Genomic DNA, 27074 nt, shown 5'->3' with positions numbered 1-27074 from the left:
AATGACTTCCCTATATAAAACATTCAAGCTTCTCAGACACAAGATTTGGGAGCTGCCTAGAGCTCCAGGCTTACTTCTCTGCTATCTTCCTAGGCCAGCTCCTCCCACTTCATCCCAATCCATTCTCTTCTTCAGTGGATGGGCCACTTCCTCATGCTGCACAGTCCATTTCAAGCAAGAGGAGTTTGACAAAACCTTCCTCACCAGCTCCCTCCAAGATAGAACTGTAATTCCCTCTTTTGGGCAGCCTCCTACAATGCATAATCTTTGCCTCCTTACCTCATAGCACCTCTAACATTTGTTGCACTTCGTGGCTAATAGCACTGTCAACAAAGTTAAGCTACCTGGTTTTAAATCCTGGCTTTGCCACTTTCTAGCTATGGAATCTGTACGGTTTATGTAACTTATCTAAGAATCACAATTCTCATCAGTAAAGTAAGGATATTAATAGTAATAATTTCACAGGACATTTGTGGGAATTAAGTAAACTACTATATAAAACCCTTAAAACAATGGGCTGGTCCTTGGTAAATATTGTACGGTAGGTATTGTAAGGTAGGTAGCTATAAGAATAGTTATTATTATTTTTATTATCCCTTGCATGCCCCTTGTGGGTAAACACCATGTTTAGTTGTTGTTTTTTGCTAGTGTCTAGCATAGTCTGTCGGACATACCAGACACTCAATAACCATTTTGTGAGACAATGAACAAATGCATAAAAATAGAAATAATAGAAAAACAGACCTTTTGTTTCCCCCAGTTACTACATGGTCTCTTTTGTTCCCCTTAAATGTGAAGGGGACTGCAAGGGTACAAACACAAATGTTCTTGGTGTTTAGGTGAGAGTTTTAACCGAACTTTCCAACATGCACAGAGGGTTTCTGTTTTACTGTCTTTCAGAATCGTATGAACATCAGTCGGTATGCAGCATGGGGGAAATGCCAGTGAAAGAGGAAGCAGAACTGGCTATGTAATTGGTGGGGCCCAGTGCCAAAGGAAAATGTAAGATCCCTTGTTCAAAAATAAATATGAATTTCAAGATGGTGACAGTGGAACATTTAGCTAAGTATGAAGCCATTCTCAGCACAGGGGTCAGTATGACTGTCCACATCACACTCCCATGAAGCCAACCATGCCAGGAATCGAACCTTCTCTTCTCCATCAGCTACGCAATATGTCTGGAGACATAGATCTAGTCTCTGTTATGCTGGATTTGTCTCTTACAACTAAATTAAGGGATTATAGGTCTGCAATGCTCTTACTATACCTCTCCACTCTGAACTGCTCAGGACCTAGCTTCCACTGTCTACTACAAATGCCAGTGGCCTTTTCATGTAGCATAGAAATCTAAGCTGCCCATTATCTGTCATGCTCAAAATATTCCTTCATTTACCAACCAATTATTGGGCACCAACCATGTTTCACAAGCTCTGCCTCTAGTGTTATACATACAATAAGGTCTCATTCTCCTATGTGCCCCATTTTCTAATGTGATTTCTGGCTTTTCTTGGGAAAGCTGGTGGTTGTTAATATCTAATAAAAGAAGAAAAGAACAAATCAACCTTCTGGATGCATGTACATGCTAATGGTGATCTGAAACAACTAAAGGCTACATCATGAGCACAGACCACTGAATAAACTATTTCATGCTATATAGAAAATCCTTTAAACAAAGCCAGTTAGACATTTTCTTGGATCCTTTAGTACTCAGATTCTGCCTGTTTAGTAACCCCAAATGACATGCCTTAGCAGAAACACTGGCAAGAAATTCTATCACAAAGGTAGATGGTATAACAAGGACAAAGAAAGTAAAATAATTATAACAGAAGATATATTTGTAGCAGGGGGAAACTGGAGTTAGGTAAGAGGAAAAGGAAATTAAATTAGAAGGTGGGAAGGGAAAATGAAGCTTCTGGCCTGGAAAAGGGAAATCATTCTCTGTGCTTCTATTACACAAATGCGTTGTTGGCGTCCCGTATTAAAATATAAATTCAGTGCAGAGGCAATAAGGCTGGCAGTAACGTGCACAGGCAGAGAGCCAAGAGCCTCGGCTGTTGGCAGCCACTCGGCCCTGAGGGCCCTTGCAACAGAGTCCAGGTTAGATCTGTCAGACACTGAGCCACTGAACACTGTTATTTCTTAGTTAAGGACTCCGATGTTGGCTTTGAAATTTTCTTCATTTTGGGAGCCATAAACAAACAGTGATTGCAGAGCAGAGAGGAATAGAATATATTTTTACCTGCTATGTCTGGTGAGAAACGATAGCAGGTGTAGTATTACTCAAATAAATGCAGATGGTACGCGATGAAGGCTTTCTCCAGCAAAGTGCATTGTTTCTTAAGGCTGCTTATGTTTTCGGTGAATATTTATTGAATCTCTTATGGGTACAGGGGATATAACAGTGAAGAAGAAAAATGTTCTTCTGGGGCAGACAGAGAGTAAATATGTAAGCACCTAAATGAACAAGATAATTTCATATGGAGATAAAATGTAATAAGGAAATAATCCTGGGTACATCAAAGAATACCTGAGTGAAAAGAAGTTGCCTTAACAGAGTACTCAGCAAAGGTTGACAAGGTGGCAATTTGCCAAGACTTGAATTGTAAGACCTAGACAAGAAAAGAGGTAGATGCTGTATATTCAAGTTAGAAGGAACAGCAAGTTCAAAGGTCCTGAGGTAGGATAGAGATTGGTACACAAAAGGAGATCAATAAGGCTAGACTGTAGAGAGCAAGGGGGAAATATATGGAAGGAGATTGCAGAAGTGGGCAGGGCTCTCATGGGGTCATCATATGGGAAATGGAAATCAGGAGCAGGAATGGAAATGAAAAGATTTGGTATGAGGCTATTGTAATGGCTCAGACAAGAAATGATGGAGGTTCCAGATGAAGCTGAGGGAAGTGGAAAAGAAGGAAAAAGGTGCACCAGGATGAAAAGACAATGTCTGTAATGTCCTGAGTATCAGAGGTAAGCAAAGTGTGTACAGACCTCCGAGAAGTTACTCTGTGAAGAGAAAAGGTTGGGTCCTATAGCTTCACTACTAGTAAAGCACAATCAGCTTCAAAATCAATATGTGGGGTGTTTACCTCATGTACTCGGAAGCTACCTCTTAAGCAGCTTCATTTATTCAGAATATGAAATTAAAAAATTAAAAAATTATTTAAGTTGTTATGGACTACTCATAGTGCAGACACTTATTTTAAGTCTATTTGGTTTTCTTTCACAAACAAGTTTTTTGTTTGTGTGTTTTTAAAAGTTTGATTGCTCAGTCTTCCAGCCCATGACAGTTTTAAGCACCTCAGAAGTGGGCAGGTAGTGTTTCTACAGCCTGGCAAAGTGAGAGCAGTAACAGAAGGCAACTGATACCCGGCAAAGAGGAGGAGACACATGGAGATACATACACACATACCTCTCAACACACAAACAAACACACATTTTAAATAAACACAGAAATATTTTAATCTACAGTAACTCAATAAAATGGTCCCACACACCACACTAGCCTTTGAAGGCACTGAAGGATGACAATATTTATTACTGAGTGGTCACATCAGGGACAACTTTCTACCACAAAACATCTCTAAACCATAGACACCTCTCCTATCTGTCCCCATCATGCCCTCTGCTTCCATTCCTCAGGGCACTTACTACCTTGCTATTCTCTGTTTATGAATCCGCTACCCGCAAGAGTTAGCGAGTGCTTTGAAGGCAGCCCTTTCAGGCCCTTCTTTTATCCCTGTGTGTCTGGGGCCTACCACAGAGCTTTGCACAGAGAAGATACTCAACAGAAGTGTGGGAAGAGCTACAGTGGAGAGGCTGTTAATTTACCTTCAGCAGAGACAGCCTGTAGCCCAGTAACTCAGCAACTGCTGTATCAGTAGTCAAAGCATTCTCAAGCTTTCCAGAGACTTGTATAGGTACAGTGGAGTTGGGTTTTTTTGTTTTTTTGTTTTTGTTTTTGTTTTTTTTAATAACGGATAGAAAGTTTTAAAGCATTGCTTCTTGGCAGAGCAATGGAGGTGGGCTCAGGCACAGGACTGATATAATTATAGTTTTGGTTATGCCTGATGTGTTTTATTCTGATGTGCATATTTTGTGCGCCGTACACATTTGAAGATTTAATTAAATGTTTTATTATAGGGAACACAGTGCCAAATATCAGCATCATTACCTCCCTCCCCCCCCCAAACAGAAAGAGCCATTTTCAAGTTTGGTTTTGAGATTTTAATACAAATGAGGCTTACATTTACTTGATAATACTGACACGGCCACCAACAAAAATATCAGATTTCTTGTTACTGGTGGGATCTCATTACAAAGGAAGCTCCCTGAGGGCAAAGAATAAATCTGTCCCACCCAACTGAGCCTCCAGTAGTTCTGGACATAGATGTTTTGCCTATGTAGACTCAGGAGAGAGACGGGGAATGGCCATGTAGGAAATTTAAGGCATTGTCTTCTGGACACAGAACACAAACTAGAGTAAACCAACATCAGTTAATAAAGAGGGGGATAGAGGTAGGGAGAGAGGGAGAGGTTGAGGAAGAGACAGACAGCAAAAAGAAGAAGAGAGAAAGAGAGAAAAGCATCATTCTGATAGCCAAAGATTCTAATTAATAACAATCTGAGGACCCATAAACATTTTACAGGGTTTTGTTTGTTTGTTTGTTTTCCCCTCAAAACACCTTTGCTGAGCTGCACAGGTGGCCCAGAATCTTTACACTATAGCAACAGAAAAATCTCAAATCTCATCCTTGGCCTTTCAGAGTGAATTGAAATACAAAATATTTTAAACGGTCATTATAGAATTTTTTTTTCTCTTCAGAATCCAAATTTACACATATTTTAGTTTTAATGGAAACAAAGTTAATTCCTTAAATAAATGACTGCCAACCTTTTTTTTAATGAACAAAAATAAAATCTCACTTCCCCCCACTTTTTTATTTTTTCTTTTAAAAAAATTTTTTTTATTTATTTTTGAGAGACAGAGAGAGACAGAACACGAGTGGGGGAGGGGCAGAGAGAGAGGGAGACACAGAATCTGAAGCAGGCTCCAGGCTCTGAGCTAGCTGTCAGCACAGAGCCCGACGCGGAGCTCGAACCCACCAACCATGAGATCATGACCTGAGCCGAAGTCGGATGCTCAACTGACTGNGGGTATGGGGGTGTGTGATGGTGGGGACCTGGGCACAGGCCAACAGCACTAGCGGGTTCCTTGGTTACCTAGCTTAAAGACAGGTCAGAAAACTCAGGCTCTGCCTGGCCTGTAAATTATTGTGCCAAAGGGACAAAATCAATATTTCTGATGACAGTTGAGAACTACAAACTGAGGCCTGAACTGCTCACTGTCTGGGAGGATGATAAACTGAGGAAGAGGGTGAGTGGGAACTTTGCAGGAATGCACAGTTAGCACGTGCTACAGGCATTCCTCTTTCCAAAGAGCCCCTTCACAGGGGCATATCTATTCCTGAAAGGCCCAGGGATCCAAATCAGAAGGAGATATGCGTTCTTAATAATCCTACCCAGGCTTCCCTCTTCCTTTCCCAGGAATGGTTATATTTACAATGTATATTCAGGCTTCTTACCTACCTTTCAGGGTTACGTTTGTCCTCTCGTCACACCTGTGTTGTACTCATTTGTCTCTCTATTCCCCCCCTTCCTCCTCCTACTTCCACTTCGAGGAAATTGAAAGGAGATTCTAGAAGAGGAACCCTGAAGTCTTTTGGGGAAACAGAAGAGGAGCTCTTTTGTGAGAGAAAGAGAAGAGAGGGAAAGTGCTTTTGTATTATTCTCCTAAGACTAAGAGCCAACACGTAATTCCTTTTTGGCCTAACTGATCCAAAAGTCTTGCCTCAAAGAGAAGAGATAAAAGGGAGGATGAACACTTTTCTTTTCAGTCCTCAAATGAGAAGCAGAAAATTAGGACTGTTGATTAATCAGATTTTATAATTTTCCAAATTATGGCTGCAATGACCCCAACTCCTTTTATTAAGATTTCTTTTTGTAATTGTTTAAAACTGATTCTTGCCACATTTTACATGCTTTAATGAAAATTAAGGACTGTAATTATATTGCTCTAATGCTATCATTACATAGATACCAGATGAACAAAATTACAGCAAACAAAGAAATAGGTCTTAAATTTTAAAAAATCATTTTAAAAAGAACTTTGTTCAAGTGCCTAAATATGAAAAATGAGATAGTATTGAAAATCAATGCTACTACAATGTTAAATTGATAGGAGCTTAATTTTAACTGAAACCACATTTGCATGTAAGCAACCATCTGGATAAAATGTTTAAAATTCAGGGAAAGTTAAAAAAAAATCACAATCATTTTATCACAGATCAAACGCTTGCATATTTAAAAGTACCTACACTAATGCATAGCACCCTATCTTGATAGAAAAATACTGAAAAAACAAATTAAGGAAACTTCTCAGGAGAGCAAAAAGAATCTACAGGACTTAGAGGGCCTGAATATTACATTTGAGTTCTGATTTGAAAAGGAGCCCCAGCTCCTAACTAGCAGCATGTGACCTTGGGTAAATTATCTAACTTAAATAAGAAACCTATAAAACAGATATAATGACGACACCATTCCCAAATCTTTCTGAGGATTCAGTTTAAAGAAAAGTGGATGGGTGCTTAGTGCCCATCAAGAATTCATGTCTAACTAGAACTTCAGAACATGACTTTATAGGTTAAAATGTGCCCCCCTGATATGCTGAAGTTCTAACCCTGAGTACCTCAGAATGTTACCTTATTTGAAAAAAAAGATCTTTATACATATAATTAGTTAAGATGAGATCATTAGGGTGGACCCTATCCAATATGATTGGTATCCTTATAAAAAATAGTAATTTGACAACTCAGTAGCAAACAAGTAAACAATCCAGCTTAAAAATAGGCAGGGGATCTGAATAGGTATTTTTCCAAAGAAGACATACAAGATGGCCAACAAGCACAAGGAAAGATGTTCAACATCACTTATCATCAGGGAAATGCAAATCAAAACCACAATGAGATATCACCTCACAGCTGTCAGAAAGGCTCGTATAAAAAGACAATAAATCACAAGTACTATTGAGGAGGTAGAGAAACCATCACGCACTGCTGGTGGGAATGTAAATGGCACAGCTACTATGGAAAGCAGCAAGAGGGTTCCTTAAAAAATTAAAAATAGAACTACCACACAATCCAATAATTCCTGCTTCTGAGTATTTATCTTAAGAAAATGAAAACACTAATTCGAAAAGGTTTATGTACCCTTATGTTCACTGCAGTATTATTTACAATAGTCAAGATATGGAAACAACTCAAGCATCCATCGATGGATAAATGGAAAAAGAAAATCTGATGCACACCCACAGGATTTAGGGTGGGCCATAAATCCTGTCAGTAGCATCTTATGAGAAGGCCATGTGAAGACTCAGAGACAAAAGGGAGACACACAGGAAAGAATGCCATGGGACAACAGAGGCAGAATCAGAGAGATGCATCTACAAGCCAAGGAATGCCCGGGAGGTTTGGCAACTACCAGAAGCTATGAAAGAGGAAGGAAGATTCTCCTTCAAAAGCTCCAGAAATCACCACTCTGTCAACTCCTTGATTTTGGACTTTTCAACTCCAGAACTGTGAGAAAATAAATCTCTGCTATTTTAAGCCCCACAATTTGTGCAATTTGTTACAGCAGTCTCAGGAAACTAATATAGGAAGTGTTACATAAAGTACTTTGTCCTCTTAGAAATGGCTATGAGAAAATTGATGATTAGGAATTATGTTTCAATTCTAGTCCAGAATTGAAGATGATCAAATCTAGAAGGAGTTCATATGATTGCTTCTAGCAAATTTATATACTGGCGTGATTTTTAAAATTGGTCATTTCCTAGACCATTTTAGAATGTACCACCATGACCAGGAGGAAAAAGAAGAGCATTCATAGAAGAAATATTAAAAGCCAAAAGATTATCAACAAAATATGTAATGCTAAGTAATGTAGAAATGAATTAAATCATAATTATTAAGCTAGTAGCATGTCTTATATGTGAAAACAGGATGTGAAGACAATATATTATTTATTATACATTGGATAGGAGAAAGAAAAGTACTTTTTACAAAGGATTTATTTTGTGGAATAACTTTTTGCTGGTAACATAAGTCTTAACTGTTTTCAACTTCAACCCCAGTTTCTATAAGAAAAAAGGTATTTATTCTCTGGAAAAATTGAGTTGGACAACTATAATGGTCTTTTAATCATCTGCTTCAGGAGACTGAAGTAAACAATGGGACAATTGATGTTACTCTTTAAAAACTTTACAACCCTTTAGATTTACTTCATTTCAGAGTTCCAACTTAAACTGTTTAGCTTTTAGAAGACTTAACCACATCTGTCCAAGGTTACTAATTTAAATATGAAGCCAACTCTCTGGTACAATCTGGTTTCCCATTCATCTTTGAACCCCCAAATGAACCAGATGTTGTAATTACTCCAATATATGTGATTTTTTTCTACTGGCCACCAATTTCATTTTCTGTTTGATATGGGATCTCACATAAACAGCATTGCTGTTGCTGCTCTTGTATTGTTTTGTTTTATTCTGTTCAAAAATCGTCTCCTCCAAGAAAATATAATTGGTGACCAACAAATTATGTATCTTTGGACAAGATATTTAACCTCTTTGGTCCTCCATGTATGTATTTGTAATATGGTAATAAGAATCTCATAAGATTGTTATGATATTAAACTAATGAGGCTAAATTCTACAACAAATTAAGAGCTTGCCTATGTTAATTCTTTTTTTTTTTATTTTAAAATGTTTTATTTATTTCTAGGATAGAGAGAGAGAGAGACAGCGTGAGCACGGGAGGGTCAGAGTGAGAGGGAGTCACAGACTGAAACAGGCTCCAGGCTCCGAGCTGGCAGTCAGCACAGAGCCCGACGTGGGGCTCGAACCCACGAACCGCGAGATCATGACCTAAGCGAAAGTCGGACGCTTAACCGACTAAGCCACCCAGGCGTCCCTTGCCTATGTTAATTCTATCTACATTCCCTTTAATATTACACCCAAACAGAATAAAACTAATCAGATAAAAATAGACTGCCACTTCCATTTCTACCCATGANTTTCTAGGAGACAGAGAGAGAGAGAGAGACAGCGTGAGCAGGGGAGGGTCAGAGAGGGAAGGAGACACAGACTTTGAAATAGGCTCCAGGCTCTGAGCTGACCGTCAGCACACAGCCCGACGCGGGGCTCGAACCCACGAACCGCGAGATCATGACCTAAGTGAAAGTCGGACGCTTAACCGACTAAGCCACCCAGGCGCCCCAGTCTATGCTCTTTTTAATCCAAAACCTCCAAATGTATACTAGATCCCATCTTTCTATAAGAATGTTATTTTAGCAGTCTACAATCCTCTATATTTTTAATTTTTCTCTTTCTACTATACAAACATTTCTTTCATTCATCTTAACATACAGCAACAAAATCAACCTGTATTTTCCTTGGTTCCCATTTTTTCTTTTCCTTTTTATAGCAAGACTCCTTAAAATACTTTGTTTATGCTCAGAGACTCCAAATCTCCCATTATTTTCTTAGACCCACTCCAGTGCCTCAGACCCAGAGACATGTCGGCATGTCTCACGGATTAGTCTTTGAATCTTTTCCTTTTCTCTATTTTCATTCCATTCCTTTTATTCTCACTCAGCCTCATGAATTTAAGCCTTTAGCTCCAAACCACAATGATTCTTAAATTTATTCCTCCTATACCTTTCTCTTGAACTTCAGCCTGGTTCCTTGATGTCTGTACTTGAATGTCTATAAGTGATCTCAAATTTAACATGTCCAAAACTATACACCATTTTTCCACTGTGCCTCCCCCTAAACCATTCTAACATTCCTTTTGTTCCATCATAATTGGTGGCAAATTTATTTATTCTTCTAAGGACTCAGACCAAAAATCTAGGAATCCTCTCTCATTTTCTTTCAGAGCCCATAGCAAATCAATGGGGGAAAATGTGACCCTTCAAAATACATCGAGACTGTATCACTTCCATTGTTAATTCTCTGGACTGAGGCCAGACCAGGCTCCTATGTTGTCTGGACTCTGATAGTCTCTTATCTCCTCTGTGGTCTCCCCATACTCTTCTACAATCTACTCTCAATTCATCGGCCATAATAACTTCTTCTTCCCTTTTCCTGAATCTTTCATCCCAATGACTTATTCATTCTATAACTGGAAGCCTGCACCCTCCATTCCCCTTCACTCATTTTTGCCTATATCTTTACTCTTCTCCCTTCTGGCAAACCATCAGTTTGCTCTCTGTATTTATGGGTCTGTTTTTTGCTTTGTTTGTTTGTTTCTTTTTCCTTATTCAGATTCCACACATAAATAAAATCATGTAGTTGGACACTTAGGTTGCTTCCATACCTCAGCTATTATAAATAGTGCTAAAATAAACATAGGGGTTATATATTTTTTTGCATTAGTGGTTTTGTTTCCTTTGGGTAAACATCCAGTAGTGAAATTACTGGACTGTATGGTAGTTTCTTTTAAATTTTTTGAGGAAACTTCATACTGTTCTCCACAATGGCTATGCCAATTTGCATCCCCACCAACAGTGCACAAGGGTTCCTTTTTCTCTACATTCTTGCCAGCAGTCATCTCTTCTTGTCTTTTTGATATTAACCACTCTGACAGGTGTAAGATCATACCTTGTTGTGGTTTTGATTTGCATTTCCCTGATGATTGGTGATGTTGAGCATTTTTTCATGTGTCGGTTGGCCATCTGCATCTCTTCTTTGGAAAAATGTCTGTTCAGTTCCTCTGCCACTTTTAAATTGTATTATTTGTGAGGCTTTTGTTTTGGTGTTAAGTTGCATAAGTTGTTTATATATTTTGAATATTAACTCTTTATCAGATATATCATTTACAAACATTTTTCCCTACATGGTAGGTTACTTTTTCATTTTGTTTATAGTTTCATTTGCTGTGTTGGCATTATATCTTTAATAAAAAGTCAGATCATTCTGAATTTCATTGCTCCTCTCTCCCCTTTCAGATATACAATAGCCGTAATTATTCCTTAACTACACAACGCAGACTCTCACCTTAATGCCTTTGTACTAGCTCTTTACTCTGCTCTCTCCCCAGATAATCACTTCACCTCCCCAGATATCCACTTCATCTCCTTCAGGTCTTTGCTGGAATGAGGACTATGCTAAATATCTTATTTAAAATTACCTTGATCCATCACATCAGCACCCCTGATCCTCCATATTCTGTTGATTTCTCATCGTCTTACACCTTTTAACTTTACTTGTTAATTGTGTTTATTGTCTACAATTTGTCTCCACACACTAGATGTAAGCTTGAGGAGATCAAGGATTTTTTGTTTATTTTTATTTTTTACACTTTTCACTGATGTAATATATCTCTGGGTATTAGAGCAGTAATCTAATTGGCACAGAGTAAGGACTCAATAAATATTTGTTACATAAATAAATTTGCTAAAAACATATAAGCAAGAAGGAAGAGCATTCTGGAATATAATTTTTAAACACATTAACAATGAAAGGAGTATTGCTATACATATTTAATTAGGAAAAAATCAGTCTCTATGTACAACAAAGAACCAGATAAACTCTAATGTTGGAAAAGACTCTTGAATCATTCAATGTTATCTCAGGTAATGAATACTAAACGGAGAATGTACAAGTAAAATACTTATGAAAATCAGGAATAAAAGTCTCAAAGAGTAAAAAATTATGCAAGAGTCATCTATTAAGATTCTAATTTTCTATACATTAAAAACTGAGGTAAATGAGACAATTAGGTTAACAATTTCTCACCACTGCAAAAAGGAAAATCAATTCTGAATTCATCTCAGAAAAGCTATGCAAACAACAGTCAAAGTGCTAGAGAAATGCAAAGCTGCACAGCTCCAGGGTATCCATGAGCCAATCAATTTGTTTGTGGATTCTCTGGGTCCCTTGTTCCTCCTTCTCATGTTTACTGCCTAATATTTGACCACTCTTCTGTTTGTTGGCAACTCTCACAAGACAGCAAACTAAAGAAACAAAATGAAACATAAGCAAATTAAAGCTACTCCTGATAGTAGCCAGGAGAAATATGCTGAGATTTTGGCCTAGACAGTAATAAAATTATGTGTAGGAATGAAGTACATTCACTACAATGGTTACTAGCATGTTTTCTGGAAATCAGCTGCTATCATTGTCTTGAACCAATTCAGTTAACGTGAGCATGAAATTTATCTAAAATAGAGTCCACAGGTTGAAAAACAAGAATTCATGATATGTCTTAAAGGAATAAAAAAAGAAAGGGAGATCAAGGTAGAGAGATGATATATTACAAAAGCTATAGAAATCTCTAGAGGAGGGGCCCCTGGGTGGCTTAGTCGGTTAGGCAACTGACTTGATTTCAGCTCCAGTCTTGATCTCAGAAACCATAAGATTGAGCCCCATTTCTAACTCTGCACTGACAGCATGGAGCCAACTAGATATTCTCTCTCTCCCTCTCTCTCTGCCCCTTCCCTGCTTGCTCTCTTTCTTTCCCTCTCAAAATAAATAAATAAAATTAAAATTAAAAAATAAATCTCTAGAAGAGATAATTTAAAATAATGGAAATGTATCTAATAGAAGCAAGAACTAGAGACAAATCTAACTATCACTTAGGTTTAGCAATAGAGATTGGATCAGAACACTTAACCTCAGAACCTACTTTCTTATTTATACAATAAGGAAGGTAATATTTTTTCTCATAAATTTGTTGGTGATAAATTACCTCTTTCCACTACATCCAAATTCCAGTTTCTGTCACACGTTATCTGCCCATTTGGCCAAGTGCTGACAGCCATCTCAGTTTAAGCCCCTACCTTTCAATTTTGCAAGGATAATACCCTGAAGACATATCTAGAGAGTAATTAACATATGGCTGAAACTGTCATGGGAAATATAAAAAGATAGATTGAAAAGTGCAACTGGGACCTGTTTTAAATGAGTGGGAGCCTATTGATAAAAATGGGGTTTTTTCCTCTTTCAACTGTACAGGATAATATTACAAAAGCTCTATTTAAACACTATAGCAAGGAATCTCTTACAGGAAGTAAAAGATTTTCTTCCTGTTATACAGACTAATGTGGAGAAAATGCTTGTTCATTGTATATTTACTTGAATGCAGTAAGTTCTATGGGAAGAAAGATCTTTGTTTCTTTCATTCATTACTGACTCCGTTGAATAGTGCGTGGTTTAAGCAATTAAGAAATAGTTTTGGATGAATATAGTATGCACAGCTTTATTGTACTTGGCACAGGGGTGGGGGGTTCAGCTGCCTTGGAAGGTGACTACAAACAATTTAAATAAAAAGGTAAATAATAACAAACCAAAATATCTTATCACCTATAAAATGCAGCACATCTATTCCTATACTTCCTGAACCACCATCTAGAATTCTGTTGAAGAACATAGAGTCCATATGAGACATATATTGTTATATGTATAGATATGAAATGACTAATATTTTCTTAAACCAGAATAGTATGATTTCACAAAGTGACCAAAAGAGACCCTCCATGATAGAGAAAAAAAAATTAAAAGTCTGGAAAAAAGAATTTTACTCCTCTGCTTAAAAGCTCTAAACTTTAATTTTATTTAGTTTTAAAAAGTTTATCTAGATAGAAAGCTACATTTAAAACCTTTGTTATTTAGACTTTGGAATAATATACAAACAACTAATAAATGAACAAAAGTTATGTAATAATAAGGATTATTGAATACCAAAACAAAATAATTATTTAAACTGTATAACATAAAAAACACAATAGATTTAGACTATAAACCACACAAATTGAAATAGGTATCTACAGATATTGTCCTAAGACTAATTATAAGTGAGTTCAAAGTTGCCAAAGTAAACAGCACATCCTTACACACCTCTTTGCCAACTCTCTCATATAGCCAATGGAACTGAACATCCAAAGAATGATGGAAAAGAATTTTCTAATGAATCCTTGTCCCCCTGAAGTTGTATGAGAGGAAAGGTCACTTTCTTACTGACTAGCTTACCTTTTTGTTATCTTATCATTTTCTTAATTGTACATATTTTCATGTATTATGCTCTATTTATACATTCTTTAATAGCATCTTTATTTATGACTTTGTGAATCAACATCTTTGTGATAGGAGGTGAAAGTCACTTAGCTAATTACACATGCTTGATAAGCTGCATAATAATAACCACTGCAGTGCTGTACATTAGTTAAAGGCATGTAAATTACTGCAGTTATTCTCATTTGGGGAAAAACAAGAGACTTTGTTTTGGTTGTTTAAAACACCTTTGTTGTGTCTATATCCGCTTTCTCAAGTATACTGTGCTTTTAACCCATATCACAGCATCAATAATAAAATAAAGGTTATATCTCATTCTACTAGTATGACCAAAGAAATAAAAACCAAACCAAACTAAAGCAAAACTCAGTTGAATGTGAACACGCTTATCAGCAGTTGAGAATTTTGTTATATGAAGCTTCTTCCAAATAATGCAATCATTGTAAAACAGAACAGTTTAGACACTCACTGCCCACCAGGATGTTGTAATGAAATCTGACTTGGCCCAGCCATGTTAGAAGTACATAGAGAGATAGAATGTACAGCACTGAAATATTAATATGACTTCTGGATGAGGACTGGAAATTCTACAAAGTTATGAATAAGGTCAAAATAACACTTGGATGATTTACTGCCATAGAAAAATCATAGTCTCTTATGAGTGATTTACTGGATGTTATATAAAAATGGAGTGTGGACAAGCTACATTCAGATGCAAGCTTGCAGCTGTCAGTGCGTACATGTGCTCAATCTGGCTGGAGGATGATTTGAAGGTTGATTTAATTGTAGCTTCTGAATCATGTTCTTCCCTATGTGTTAAATTGTTTAACATAAATACAAAAATGTTAAAGTAATTTTAAGACTGTAAATATTTAGTATAAGTCTGCAAAATCTCATTCTTTTCTGGAAGAGTAACTGAAAATATAGACTATCTGGGAAAAAATACCAGGACTGAATAATGGTGACTGCCCCACAGTTACGGCAAATTACTCTTATATGAGAAAGTTCAGAGGGCTTTCAGAAGTAGCTAAGAATAAGCAAACAAAAGGCTCGGTTTGTGACAGAGCAGACCAGTTTTAAGAGGAACAGAAATCTTTATCTGTAGAACTGATTTCAGAGATAAAGTCGACCAATTGGTAAGGCAGCATCATTTGTGTTTCTTATAGGTAATGTCATAGCCTAAACATATCTTGTCCTCTAAACACAAACTCCAAGCAGAGATCCAACTCCTATCGATGATACCAGCACCAAGCTACATAAGACACCACCAATGAGCTTTGTCAATATTATGTTTTCAGCTATAGCTCTCCTTAATCATCTTTCTATTCCTTGACAGGCCTGCATTAAATTCCAAATATCACCTAACCATTTACTTCCCAGCTCAGCAAATCATCCTTAGGGAGAATATCTTCTTCCTCTGCAAGCTTTTCCCCCATTTTTTTATTTCCACTTTTATACATACCTCCTTTTCTACATATTTTCTTGCCGGGTTTTCTGGCACATTCCTTGGATATTCTTTTTACTGAAAAATGAATAGAAGACTAGAAAATAACATGGCGCTCCATCACAGACCGCCGGAACATGCAATACCACTATCTAACTTAATATGCTCCTGCATTTACTAAGTGCGAAAGATCCCCAATTCCTTGAGCCTGCACATGCAATGGAGAAATGTTGATGCATCTTCTCAGAAGTCATTTGGTAGGAAATGGAAATTAGGAACCCATTTCTACCTGAATATACGTGCTGTGGAGGAAAGAAAATGAGTAGGCATAGGAAAAAAACAAGAACAGGTACATTAACGCACATAAACAAAAAGAGCGACATGCAAGCATGTAAAATATGTCTACATGCCAACAGGAAAAGCCATGCATGCTACCAGTACACATGAATCAATATTGTTAGAACTTAGAATAGAAAAGAAAATATAAATTAATCTCCCTGTTTTTTGGCAGTAAACTCACCATCCTCAGTCGGAACGTATATGTTTAAATACAGGCAATCTTCACTCTGGTCTTGCACATATGATGAAACCACATCCAAGTTATTGGTAAACCACACAGGAAGCATGACTTCTGGCAACCTGCCATCAATGATATTCTGGGGACACACAGGAGCAAACTGAGTCGCATTCCTGATATCTGACCAGGGAGATGGTGGTTCTGGAGGCTGAAAACGATGTTCCCCTGTTGGTGGGGCTGCATACGGAACCCCAAGAAACTGAATAACAGGCCCCAAAATTTCATTATTGAGTTCTTTCTTCATCCCTCTTATCTTGCCAAAGTTGGTAGTCACCAATGGGTCTGCATCATCCAATTTTTGTGAAAGCACACGGGCAGCCTGAAGTAAACATCCCAACACACAGAGAGTCAATGAGGCACCCAATCCCCTGTGTACCAAGCATGCCATTACTGCTCTCCACACATAATTTGGCCACATGCATCTGGGCAGTGCCATGGTCCCACATTAGTTGTGTAGTTGTCTGGTTACAATGAGGCAAAGGTATTTGTATCCACTTGAGAAAGACTGGATAATGGTAGAACACACCTCCAACTTCTTCAAGGAGAGCTTGTCAAGAAAAGCTCAGAAAGTTCTTTATGTATCCAGTATCTCCCATTGATTTCACATGTATTGTAGTAACATCTTCAATCATCACTATTTATCAGACCATATCCTATTGACCATTCTGTTTTCCATAGTAGCAACGTGACAAGAGTGGCCATTGACTGTAGATTTGCCTCTTATAAATCAAATCCAATTAGCGGCAGGTCTGCATCCTAAAGAAAATGAAAATGAATCATTAGGACAAACAAGCTCAAATAGACAGAACAATAACTAGATATTTTACAAGCTACAGAAATATATAAATAGTGGCTAGACTCAGGTAAGCTAAATACTACCATAGAAAAATTATGGTTTGATGTGAGGTGACAGGGGAAATAACAGATTTTTAGGTTATTGAGAAATTTGCCTGCTGACTTTACACATATTTAAGTGGAAGCAGGCCTTGTCAAAATATGTGATTTAGGGAACATTTCACAGTACACTATTTTTAAAAATACTGAAGGCTATATGTAAAGTTTCCCCTTTATTGATGGCCTTCAGTCACTTCAAGGAACCACAGAATTAATCAACAAACACACTAAAAATTAGGACTAGGGGCGCCTGGGTGGCTTAGTCGGTTAAGCGTCCGACTTTCGCTTAGGTCATGATCTCGCGGTTCGTGGGTTCGAGCCCCGCGTCAGGCTCTGTGCTGACTGCCCGCTCAGAGCCTGGAGCCTGTTTCAGTCTGTGACTCCCTCTCTCTCTGACCCTCCCCTGCTCACGCTGTCTCTCTCTCTCTCTCTCCTAGAAATAAATAAAAACATTTAAAAAAAAATAAAAAATAAAAAATAAAAAAATAAAAATTAGGACTAAATAGCAGAAAATCTTTTGAAAATTATTGGTAGGGAATTAGTGGAATGTAAACAAACTATAAGGGTGACTATATATATTTAAAAGAAAACAAACAAAAAGGTAGTCCCCAACCTTATGCTATATAGAAAAAACAAAGCTAACGTTAGAACAAGAACACTAACACTAGTTCAACTGTGATCATTTAAGTGCAACTACCTTATAAGGTCAACCTCTTCGCTGTTTCTCAAAAGTTTGTATCAAGTCATTGAGCACAGGTCCTTCACCTTAAATTAGGATTCAAAAATTTTAAAGATAAAATGGCTTCAGACAAATTTGGAAAAAAAAAAAAACAGAAATTGGCATTTTTTCTTGCAGACTAAAGTTTTTAGGGCTTTCTGTTTTGTTTTGTTTGTTTACAATCTAGCTATAATATTTTAGAAATCAGTAAATTCACAACTTGAAAATTAATTTCTGCATCAAAGTCAGCATATTTTAAGCTACAAATTTTGTTTTCAGTACCTCTCAGAGATCAAAGGAACAATAAAAAAATAGAGTACAGTGGTTTTATGAAACAATCATACCTAATCACCACATCTTGCATATTAACACTAACAGAACATCTAACACTGTTTACCCAATTCAACTTAAAACACATCAGGATAAAATGTAACACTCAGTACAGTGCAATTCACAGCGTAATCTTACTTTAACTGCAAGATAGCACACAACTCGGCAAATTCATCTTTTCTTGTTCAAACAACCTTTTAAAGTGCTTGCTTTGAAAATAATAGTGTTGATTTGTATTACAGATGGTTCTATCCTGTCATATTATGAGAAGATTCCCAAAGAAGTGCTGGTCTGGCAGTGAGTCTGCCCTGACTTTGTGTTATTGAAAAGGAGATTGTACAAACTAGGCACCGGGAGATTTGGTTGAGGCCTGGTGTTCCTTTAGCTCTAAACAATCCATCACAGAAGGCAATAAGGAGATAAATGTCTTTCTTCAAGAGCACTTCCGTCTGTGTTAATTCATAAACCTTTGCTGTGAAAGCTCATTAACATACAAAAAGCAGGCTTAGACCCATCCCATTCCAGTCTCAAAACTCTAGCACATACTGAAGATTTAGCTACACAAACCCATTTCTATTAAGAGTACACAGTATTTATTTTTGTGAGCCACAACATGGCTGAATCGTTCCTAGTCACATTTTGGTGTTAAAAGAGTACCATATTGACACCCAAAATTCAGAACCTGGGTGGCACCTTAAAAGTCTTCATTACCATTTTTTATTCAGTCTAACTTCCAAGTACAGTGATTTCCAAAAGTTCTTCTTTATACACTTGGTACCTTATTAATAATATAAAGTACTTGTTTCATTACTAACAAAAGAACACTCCTTTTTGTATTCACAAGCTCTTAACTGTGTTAAAAATAAAGGGACTCCTGTTTCCCACTGACGTGATACTTTAACACAGGTTGTGAAAGATTGTATTTTTTTATGCACCGGTGAATTTTCAAATTCTAATAACATTTTGCTTCCAAGGTTACAAAAATGTCCCATTTTACAAGGGTCTACCTGTATGGAGAATTATAGTATTGACCCCACAGATTTTTTAGAAGTTGTCATTATAATAATAACAGTTGTCCAAACTAATGTAAAAATATGGCTTACTTTAATGAAATTTTAAATATATGTGTAAATAAGCCTCAAAGCACGTGTGTGTGTGTGTGTGTGTGTGTGTGTGTACATGTATATATAATATAAGGACTCAAATTTCTCAGCAGACTTTTTTTCCTATTTATTGGTGCTTTCTTAGCTCTTATTTATGTCAAACCCTTAGCTTTTATGCATTTACATCTCATTTACAATAACCCTATAACATGAGTTCAACAGTTATCCCGTTTTTACTCAGAGGGACTGAGACTTAAAGAGGTTAAATACCCTGAGCAAGATCTCTCAACTAATCAATAACAGATCCAGGAGTCCAATGCAATCTGATTTAAAAGCTGTCCTCTTGATCATTACACCTGATAACACTCTCACTTCACAATTAACACTTTTTAAAATATTGATCCTAGTACACTTAAAATTGAATTGTAAAAGTGTTTTATGTTCCTTCAGAAGGACAGAGTCTAGGTAAATACTCTGACAATTTCATTGAAACAAAATTTAAATGGATTACCTTGTTCTTATTGGAAGTTTAGATTTTATTTTGTTCCTTTTTTTAATTTACATTTTTTACCTTTTTATTTTACATGAATTTTAGTGATCGGTTGTCATATGTGTTTACCCAAGATTATGCTAAAATAATAATGGGTACCAAAAAGTTCCAACTTTGTAGCCTAATAGCCTAAATGTCCATTAATAGATATTGATAAATGAATTATGATACATGTGGAAATTAGAATTCTATACATCAGTGAAATAAAGGACCTAGACCTAAATATGTCAACTTAGATAAATCTCAAAAGTTTTAAACAAGCAAGTTGCAGATCAGATAAAGTAAAATGTTATTCAAATAAAGCATAAAATATGCAAAGCAAAGCTATATATTATTCACAGAATACATAAATATATAGTAACAGAATATTTGTCACCCCTGGGTAAGGAGGAAAGTGAGTGAAGTTAGTCTAATGGTTAATTAATTAACACTATTAATTAATTAATTGGCACTAAGATTGATAAGCTGTGGTGAGGACTTAAAAGACCACAATTAATTAACTATAGTAAGTTTTACAAACCTAACATTTGAGAGTGTTAAGTGATACATACACACACAGCTACATGCCTTTGTTATGCAATTCTCCATATTTTTCTATGTGTTGAAATCTTTTATAATAAACATGTTAACATAATAAGATCAGAAAGCCTTTTTCAGGAAACCAGGCAAGTAGCTGAGTCTATTAATTCATAGGACTAGCTCCCATCTGACTTTGCAATTTAGTGCAGATACTAGCTCAAAAAATTATTCCCTTTGGGTTAAAGTATGTATAATCCCACTGAGAAAAAATAAAATAAAAAATAAATAACACTTTAAAAGGCATCATAAATGGAAATATATTATCTCACTTGCATTAATTCATCATAACAGCTAGAACTAGTTTGTTCCTGAGTAACCCAGATCAAAGAGATGATACTGGAGAGAGTAGAGACAACTTTTTAGAACATTAGATAATCATTCATCCAATCTTCCATTCACTCAATACACATTTATTGGGTATCTGTAATATATAAGCTATTGTGCTAAATGGTATGACTTTAAGTCACATTAAAAAAAAAATGGCTCTATAAGTGTCCATCAACTGACGATCAAGAAGATGTGGTTTATATGTACGATGAAATACTACATGGCAATGAGAAAGAATGAAATCTGGCCATGTGTAGCAACATGGATGGACCTTGAGGGTGTTATGCTGAGCGAAATAAGTCAGGCAGAGAAGGACAGATACTATATGCTTGCACATATAGGGGGATTAGGAGGAACTTAATGGACGACCAAGGGGGAGAAGAAGGGGAAAAATAGTGGGGGAGAGGGAAGGAGGCAAACCATGAGAGACTCTTGAATGCTGAGAACAAACTGAGGACTGATGGGGATGGGGGTAAGGGGTAGGGTGGTGATGGGCACGGAGGAGGGCACTTGTGGGGATGAGCACTGGGTGTTATATGGAAACCAACTTGACAATAAACTATTTTAAAAAAATGGCTCTAATGCAGATTGGAATGTGACATGTGTTCAACAAATATACAATCAATGGGGAGATGGGGCCCAGCAAAAAGTTTCTGATTGATCACTTTACATAGTGTCTTTAAAAATAATTATTTCTATTTATTTTCTACTTTGCTTTGTTTTTAATTTGTTTCATTGTTGAACCCAACTCCACCTCCCCCTCTACTGAATTTCTTATTCAAGGGCTAGGATTTTGTGTTGCTGTTATGTTTAAATAACTTCATATCCATCATAAACTCTATGTTGACAATCATTTATATGCTGCAGGCATGGGTTAAACCTCAGCTAATATGGACTGACTGAATGCTTATCACCAGAGTGGCGTGGAGTTTGCCCAATGCTATACAACTGACTGTTGTTATTCACTGTAGTCATGTTCCATACAGTCACTGCAAACATCAAGTTAGAGAACATGGATCAATGTTCCTAGGGAAATAGCTATAAATTATCCACATAGTTATAAATTCTCATCTCAATTACAAACTAGTTATAAATTATTTACATAGTTGTAAATGAAAATGTTAAACCCTAAAAACAGTTCATACTAGTAGATTCTATTTTCTTTATTTTACAAAGAGAAAACAAGGTTCAAAAATGTTAAGTGACTTGTCTGAGGCCACCCCACTAAAAGGTGCCAGAGTTGAGATTCACAGCCCCTCCCTCCGGCCCCAGCACTGGAGTTTCTTAATTCTGTCCTCCGTTCATCTTGGTATGAGAGCTGAAACAAGGAGGCAGAGTATCCCTTTGCCTGGAAACTATGCTCATAGGAAGACCCAGAGTTTTTGCTGCTCTGCTTCTAACTGTGAATGACTGCATATCTATGAGTATTGACTTTGGGGTTACGAATAAATTTTAGTGAATAGGCAAATTTGAAAATACAAATCCAGGAGTAATGATGACTGACTGTATTACCTAAAGATAAATATTTTATATTTACATTTTATAAAAATATTTTATAACTATGGATCTATAAGTCATTTTGAGGTCAGACTATATCAGCTTGTCACCAGCCTATCACTAGTAATAATTAGTAATAATCAATGGTTTTAGAATTGGATTTACTACTAATAATTTAATAATAATCACATTTAATAATAACTGGTTTCAGTGGAGCACAGTGTTCTCAGTGGCCGAGGTCACCCATGTAACCTGAATGTGCTTATTGTAACCAGCTCACTATAAGAGAATCTGACCACCAGCGAATTGTGGATTCCTATAGCAAGATGTTTCACATGCTGGAGGTGGTTCAAATTTTGGAGACAAAGGAGTATCCTGTGTAACCTACAGTGGGAAAACAAGGAAACCTGCATCTGAGACGTCCAGACTCCATTCAATACATATCCTTCTCCTGTTGTTTCTCTCTTGTACTATTTGCCTGTAACAAAGCTGTCCAAGGAGTATAAACTATTTGAGTCCCACGAGTCCTTTCAGTACCCGAACACTTAAAGCAACTAGTGTGTAATTAATTCACACAGTAAGTATTTAGAAATAGGATGAATAAGCAAATGAACGCAATTGGACAAAATGTTGTTAGGCTTTAAAAGAAAACACAGGTCTACCTCTAGTTAATAGATTAGGAAACATATTTGAACAAATATTGATGGTCATGGAAGAGATCCCAGGCAGAGGGCACATTCCAGAAACATGGAAAGGATATGTAGTGGCCGTTGTAGTCCTCAATCTCCCTGGGAACAGCTCATTCCAGTGACTGGTCCACACCAGTGTAAGGCCTGGCCATTTTGCCTCAATACAGACCAGCTCTGAGAGGCCATCCTGGCCCCAAAGCTCCCTACTGTACAGAAAGAGTAGAGGGAGGAGTTGGCTATGATTCCTTCACTCCATCCCAGGTGTTTTTCCCAATGGTATGCCCCAGTAAACTTCCTGCAGATAAATCCCCATCTCAGAGTCTTTTTGTTTTTCTCTCCCCCTCCACCCACCCCTTCTGTGAAATCTGACCTGTGACAGAAGAGAAAGAAGCATCAGTGTTTGAGAAGGGCACAGTTTAGTTTGGCAAGAACACAGAGTATATGAGGTCCAGCACTGAATGAGACTGGAAAGGCAGGTTACAGCCAAATCAAGCAAGCCCTTTATTAAAAGGCTAAAGAGTTTGGATTTTATTCACAGGATGATAAAAAGCCATTAAATATTCCTTGCAGGGGAAGAGTATTATCAAATCTATTCACGAGAAAATTAAACTGGCAGTGCAGTGGAACAGGGATCTCCAAAGCACTGTGCTCATTCCCGACTGCAAGATGATCAGATGAGAAAAGGAAAGTAAATCGTTGACTTATGTATCATAATTTTTTATAGAAAGCTTAAAGAGAGAAATTAAGCTTTGCTAATATGAATATATGGTTTAATACCAGTGTCTCCACATGGTTGACATGATGTGTATAGCACTTGACATGTTCTTGGGAAGGTGTATAGTCTAGAACACAGTAGGTTTACCAGCAGCGACATTTTTGTTGTTATTGTTTCTTTCCAACACACAGTGATATATTAGAGTAACATGACTAGATAAGCAGATTTATACATTTTCCATCATGTTGTAATTAAAGTCAACCTCACAAAAAGGACTACTGAATTAAGTTTTCCTTGCAAGATAAATACATGTTAAAGGAAATACTAGTAATACAATCATAAGTACAAGAAACAAGCAGATATGAAACTTCTAGTTCTGATACAAGCTTTTCAGCTATATTGCAAGACTCCAAACTATGGCTATCTAATCATATAGAGTAATAAGTTACATAAACATTTTTAAAAAATCAAGAAAGTAACTTGAAATGCAGATTTATATGTATTTCGATAGCTGTGAATTGTGTCCTTAGGATCTCTATTGCTTGAGAGATCCATGAATGATGAAATGAAGGTATCAACATTTATAAAATATTAAAATACTAATTTTATCTTTCTCATCTTTTACTGTCTATTTTTGTGTATGCTTTGCAATCTGATGATAAAGATATTTTTGCAGGAGTGTATGTATATATTTATGCTTTTTTGGTTTAGGTATCATAAACGCAGGACTGCATGATCACAAAAATGTGTAGTCCATTACATTAGTGAATGAAATGGGAAAGAAGGAACAATTTTATTTTCATGTTAAGTTTAAGTGATAGGTGAATACATCACATTTATGTGAAAATGACAGCAAATTGACTAATATTATAAATCACCAATTACTCTCCAAGCCCTGTCCAAACCATTTACATGTCTCATGTCATTTAGTCCTCACAACCAAGTTATTAGCCAAGTACTGGTATTTGAGATGAGGAAAATGATGATTTGAGTATTTAGATAACTTTCTTAAGGGCACAAAGCTAGGAAAAGGCAGACCCAATAAACAAGCTTGGGAGTGCCTAACTCCAAAGAACATGCCCTGAACTTTTATGATACATGACATTTTGCTTTGTTCTCCAATGAGACAAACTCAATTAAGTCATATGTTCAGTTTGAGCATTTGAAGAAAGTGAAACACACCAGATACTAATAGGAGGAAAATAAAAAGGCTCTTGATCAGCTTGCCAGGGTTAATTACAGGCATAATTTAGAGCAGTTCCAAGCACTGTGATATTGAGACTTCTTCCAGCAACATTTCATAATATAAGCTAGAGAGTAATGAAAAAAGTTAGGACTTAGGGATAAGCAAGTCAAGAATGTTAGAATTTCAAGGAGCAAAGTTTATGAGAAATGGTAATTCCAGTGTTGAATATACTAATCTAGGTAGAAAGGTAAGCAGTAGCAGAAGGGTGCAGGAGAAAAATTAAGAAATAATTAGAACCAAAGATTATGAAAGGTCTACTCTGGGATGGGGTATCAAAGTTCAAGATTTTGATCATATAGAAGTTCAAGTGTCATGGTCTATGTTGTGGCCATATCACCATGGAGCTATTGAGAACTAATGCTGTAACAAGTATATTCTGCCATTACCACCATTAATTAATAACTTGATTAATGGCTTATTCCAACTGAGCATAGACTGAGGCTGGTGAGCTAACGGCATCATTTCATTTAATTATGAGATGAAGTAGAAATTGTTACCATCTCCTTGTAACCAATAACTAAGTGGAAAATCAGGAACATAAAGCTACTAAAACATTTTTCAATAAAACAAGACCACAGTTTTACAAATACATTGAGTTCTAACAAATAAAAGGAGATAAGGCAGAAGAATTAATACACTCTAAAGATAAACCCTGCCCCCTTCTCAATTTTCTCCAGAGCCTCCTTTTCAGAGAAAGGGTAGGCAGACTTCAATAGTTTCCCAAAATTATTTCCGATCCTCCTCTCCTCTGAAGAAAATGTAAGCAGTTCTATTTGTTTTCTTTCTCCTTGAGCTATTTCCACTCTAAATGAAGCTCTCCAGTGATGTGAGAAAATAGAGAAAATGATTGTTAAGAAGAAAAAGGAAACTAAAATTTGACAGTAATAAAAGAACAAATTTTACCCCTGAAATATTTTAAAGATTAGCAAGGAAAAAATCATGAGTATGTTGCCAAGGTTATACCTGGGAGCAGACTATCTTCATGAAAAACAAGACTACCAGAAGGCAGCGGGTTCCTGCGTGGCTCAGTTGGTTAAGCATGCTACTTTGGCTCAGGTTGTGATCCCATGTTCGTGGGTTTGAGCCCCGCATCGGGCTCTGTACTGACAGCTAGCTCAGAGCCTGGAGCCGGCTTCAGATTCTGTATCTCCCTCTCTCTCTGACTCTCTCCCGCTCACGCTGTCTCTCTCTCAGAAATAAATAAAAAACATTTAATTTTTTTATTAAAAAAAAAGACTATTGGAAGGCAGCACACAGCACTGGGAACAGTCTCCAGTGAATTCGGTCCAACGGTTCAACAAGATCCTTCTCTCTAGGAAGTACTCACTTGGGCAGTGTTTGCCTGAAGGAACCCCAGCTAGCATCACCCAAAGCCTGGCTCAAACATCAGTACTTCCTTCTCAGACCCTTCCAGCCACAACAAATACTCCTTTCCCTCAACTCTCAAAGCACTTGTTACCTTTCTTGTAACTGAATCTGTAGCACTTTCCATCACAGTAATTTATACACATGGCTTCCCTCTTTATTCTCTTACATTATTTAGTGGCAGCCATTGGCAAGACCCACATGAGCAAAACAGGCATAGTGCTAATTCTCATGGAGACTAAAATTAAATGGGGAAGACACACTTTACATAAATCAATCACACAGATAACTATTTAGTCATAAATGCTTTGCCAAGTAGCAGAGTGCTCTGAGGGGAGATTTAATCACTGTGGAGTGGGATGGACGATCTTCCTGAGGAGGAGATCTATAAACTGGGCTCTGAAGGATGAGTAGGAGTTGGCAGGTAAAGACCAGGGGGCAGACAGAGGCAAGAGAAAGCTCAAATGCTGTGAAGCCTGGGGCTTTTCAAGAACAAAGTGGTAAGTATAATTTGAGAACAGAGTGGGGCATCAGGCTGGAGAGGAGCTGACAATTCAAGAATGCCTAAGCTATTTTAGGATTTTAAGATCTTATCCCAAGTATGATGAGAAGAATTACAATCACAATAATGACATAACTGGTGCGGCCTTAATCTTTGAGAGAAACCCATTCATTTATTATATTATTTGTCATCAATTAACCCTACCCTCAGATTTTTTCCATCTGTGATGTCTGACCTCTGTGAAGGCATTACCTTAATTAGAGTTACGGCAAGAGAGGGTAAGACGAACAAGAGGTAGAAACAAATTAGAGTATAACAAAAATTCCTCATCATTCAAGAATGTTCATGGATGACCAATGTAGATCAGTAGCTAATTTCATTGCTGTTTGGCAAAAAAAAAAAAAAAAAAAAAAAAT

At 36.9% G+C, this 27074-nt stretch overlaps 1 protein-coding gene across 2 annotated transcripts in view; it reads right to left on the bottom strand.

Annotated features, from left to right (window-relative positions):
• LOC144222098 (neuroligin-1) overlaps positions 1–27074 on the bottom strand; it is a 654622-nt gene that overhangs the window by 619738 nt on the left and 7810 nt on the right. Inside the window, exons 2-3 of one of the 2 annotated variants that reach the window (XM_077752626.1) lie at positions 16087–16899; positions 15585–15644 (exon numbers count right to left, since the gene is read on the bottom strand). In XM_077752626.1, coding sequence (XP_077608752.1) covers positions 15585–15644; positions 16087–16579 — 553 coding nt within the window. In that variant the 5' untranslated portion in view covers positions 16580–16899. Of the gene's footprint in view, positions 1–15584; positions 15645–16086; positions 16900–27074 lie in introns of those variants that run through there. The other variant, XM_077752634.1, reaches the window with a different exon arrangement.

The sequence above is a fragment of the Crocuta crocuta genome, unplaced genomic scaffold (genome assembly GCF_008692635.1).
Source record: "Crocuta crocuta isolate KB4526 unplaced genomic scaffold, BGI_CrCroc_1.0 scaffold716, whole genome shotgun sequence".
In the NCBI taxonomy this organism is placed as follows: domain Eukaryota; kingdom Metazoa; phylum Chordata; class Mammalia; order Carnivora; family Hyaenidae; genus Crocuta; species Crocuta crocuta.
This window is presented reverse-complemented; position numbering and strand designations above follow the sequence as displayed.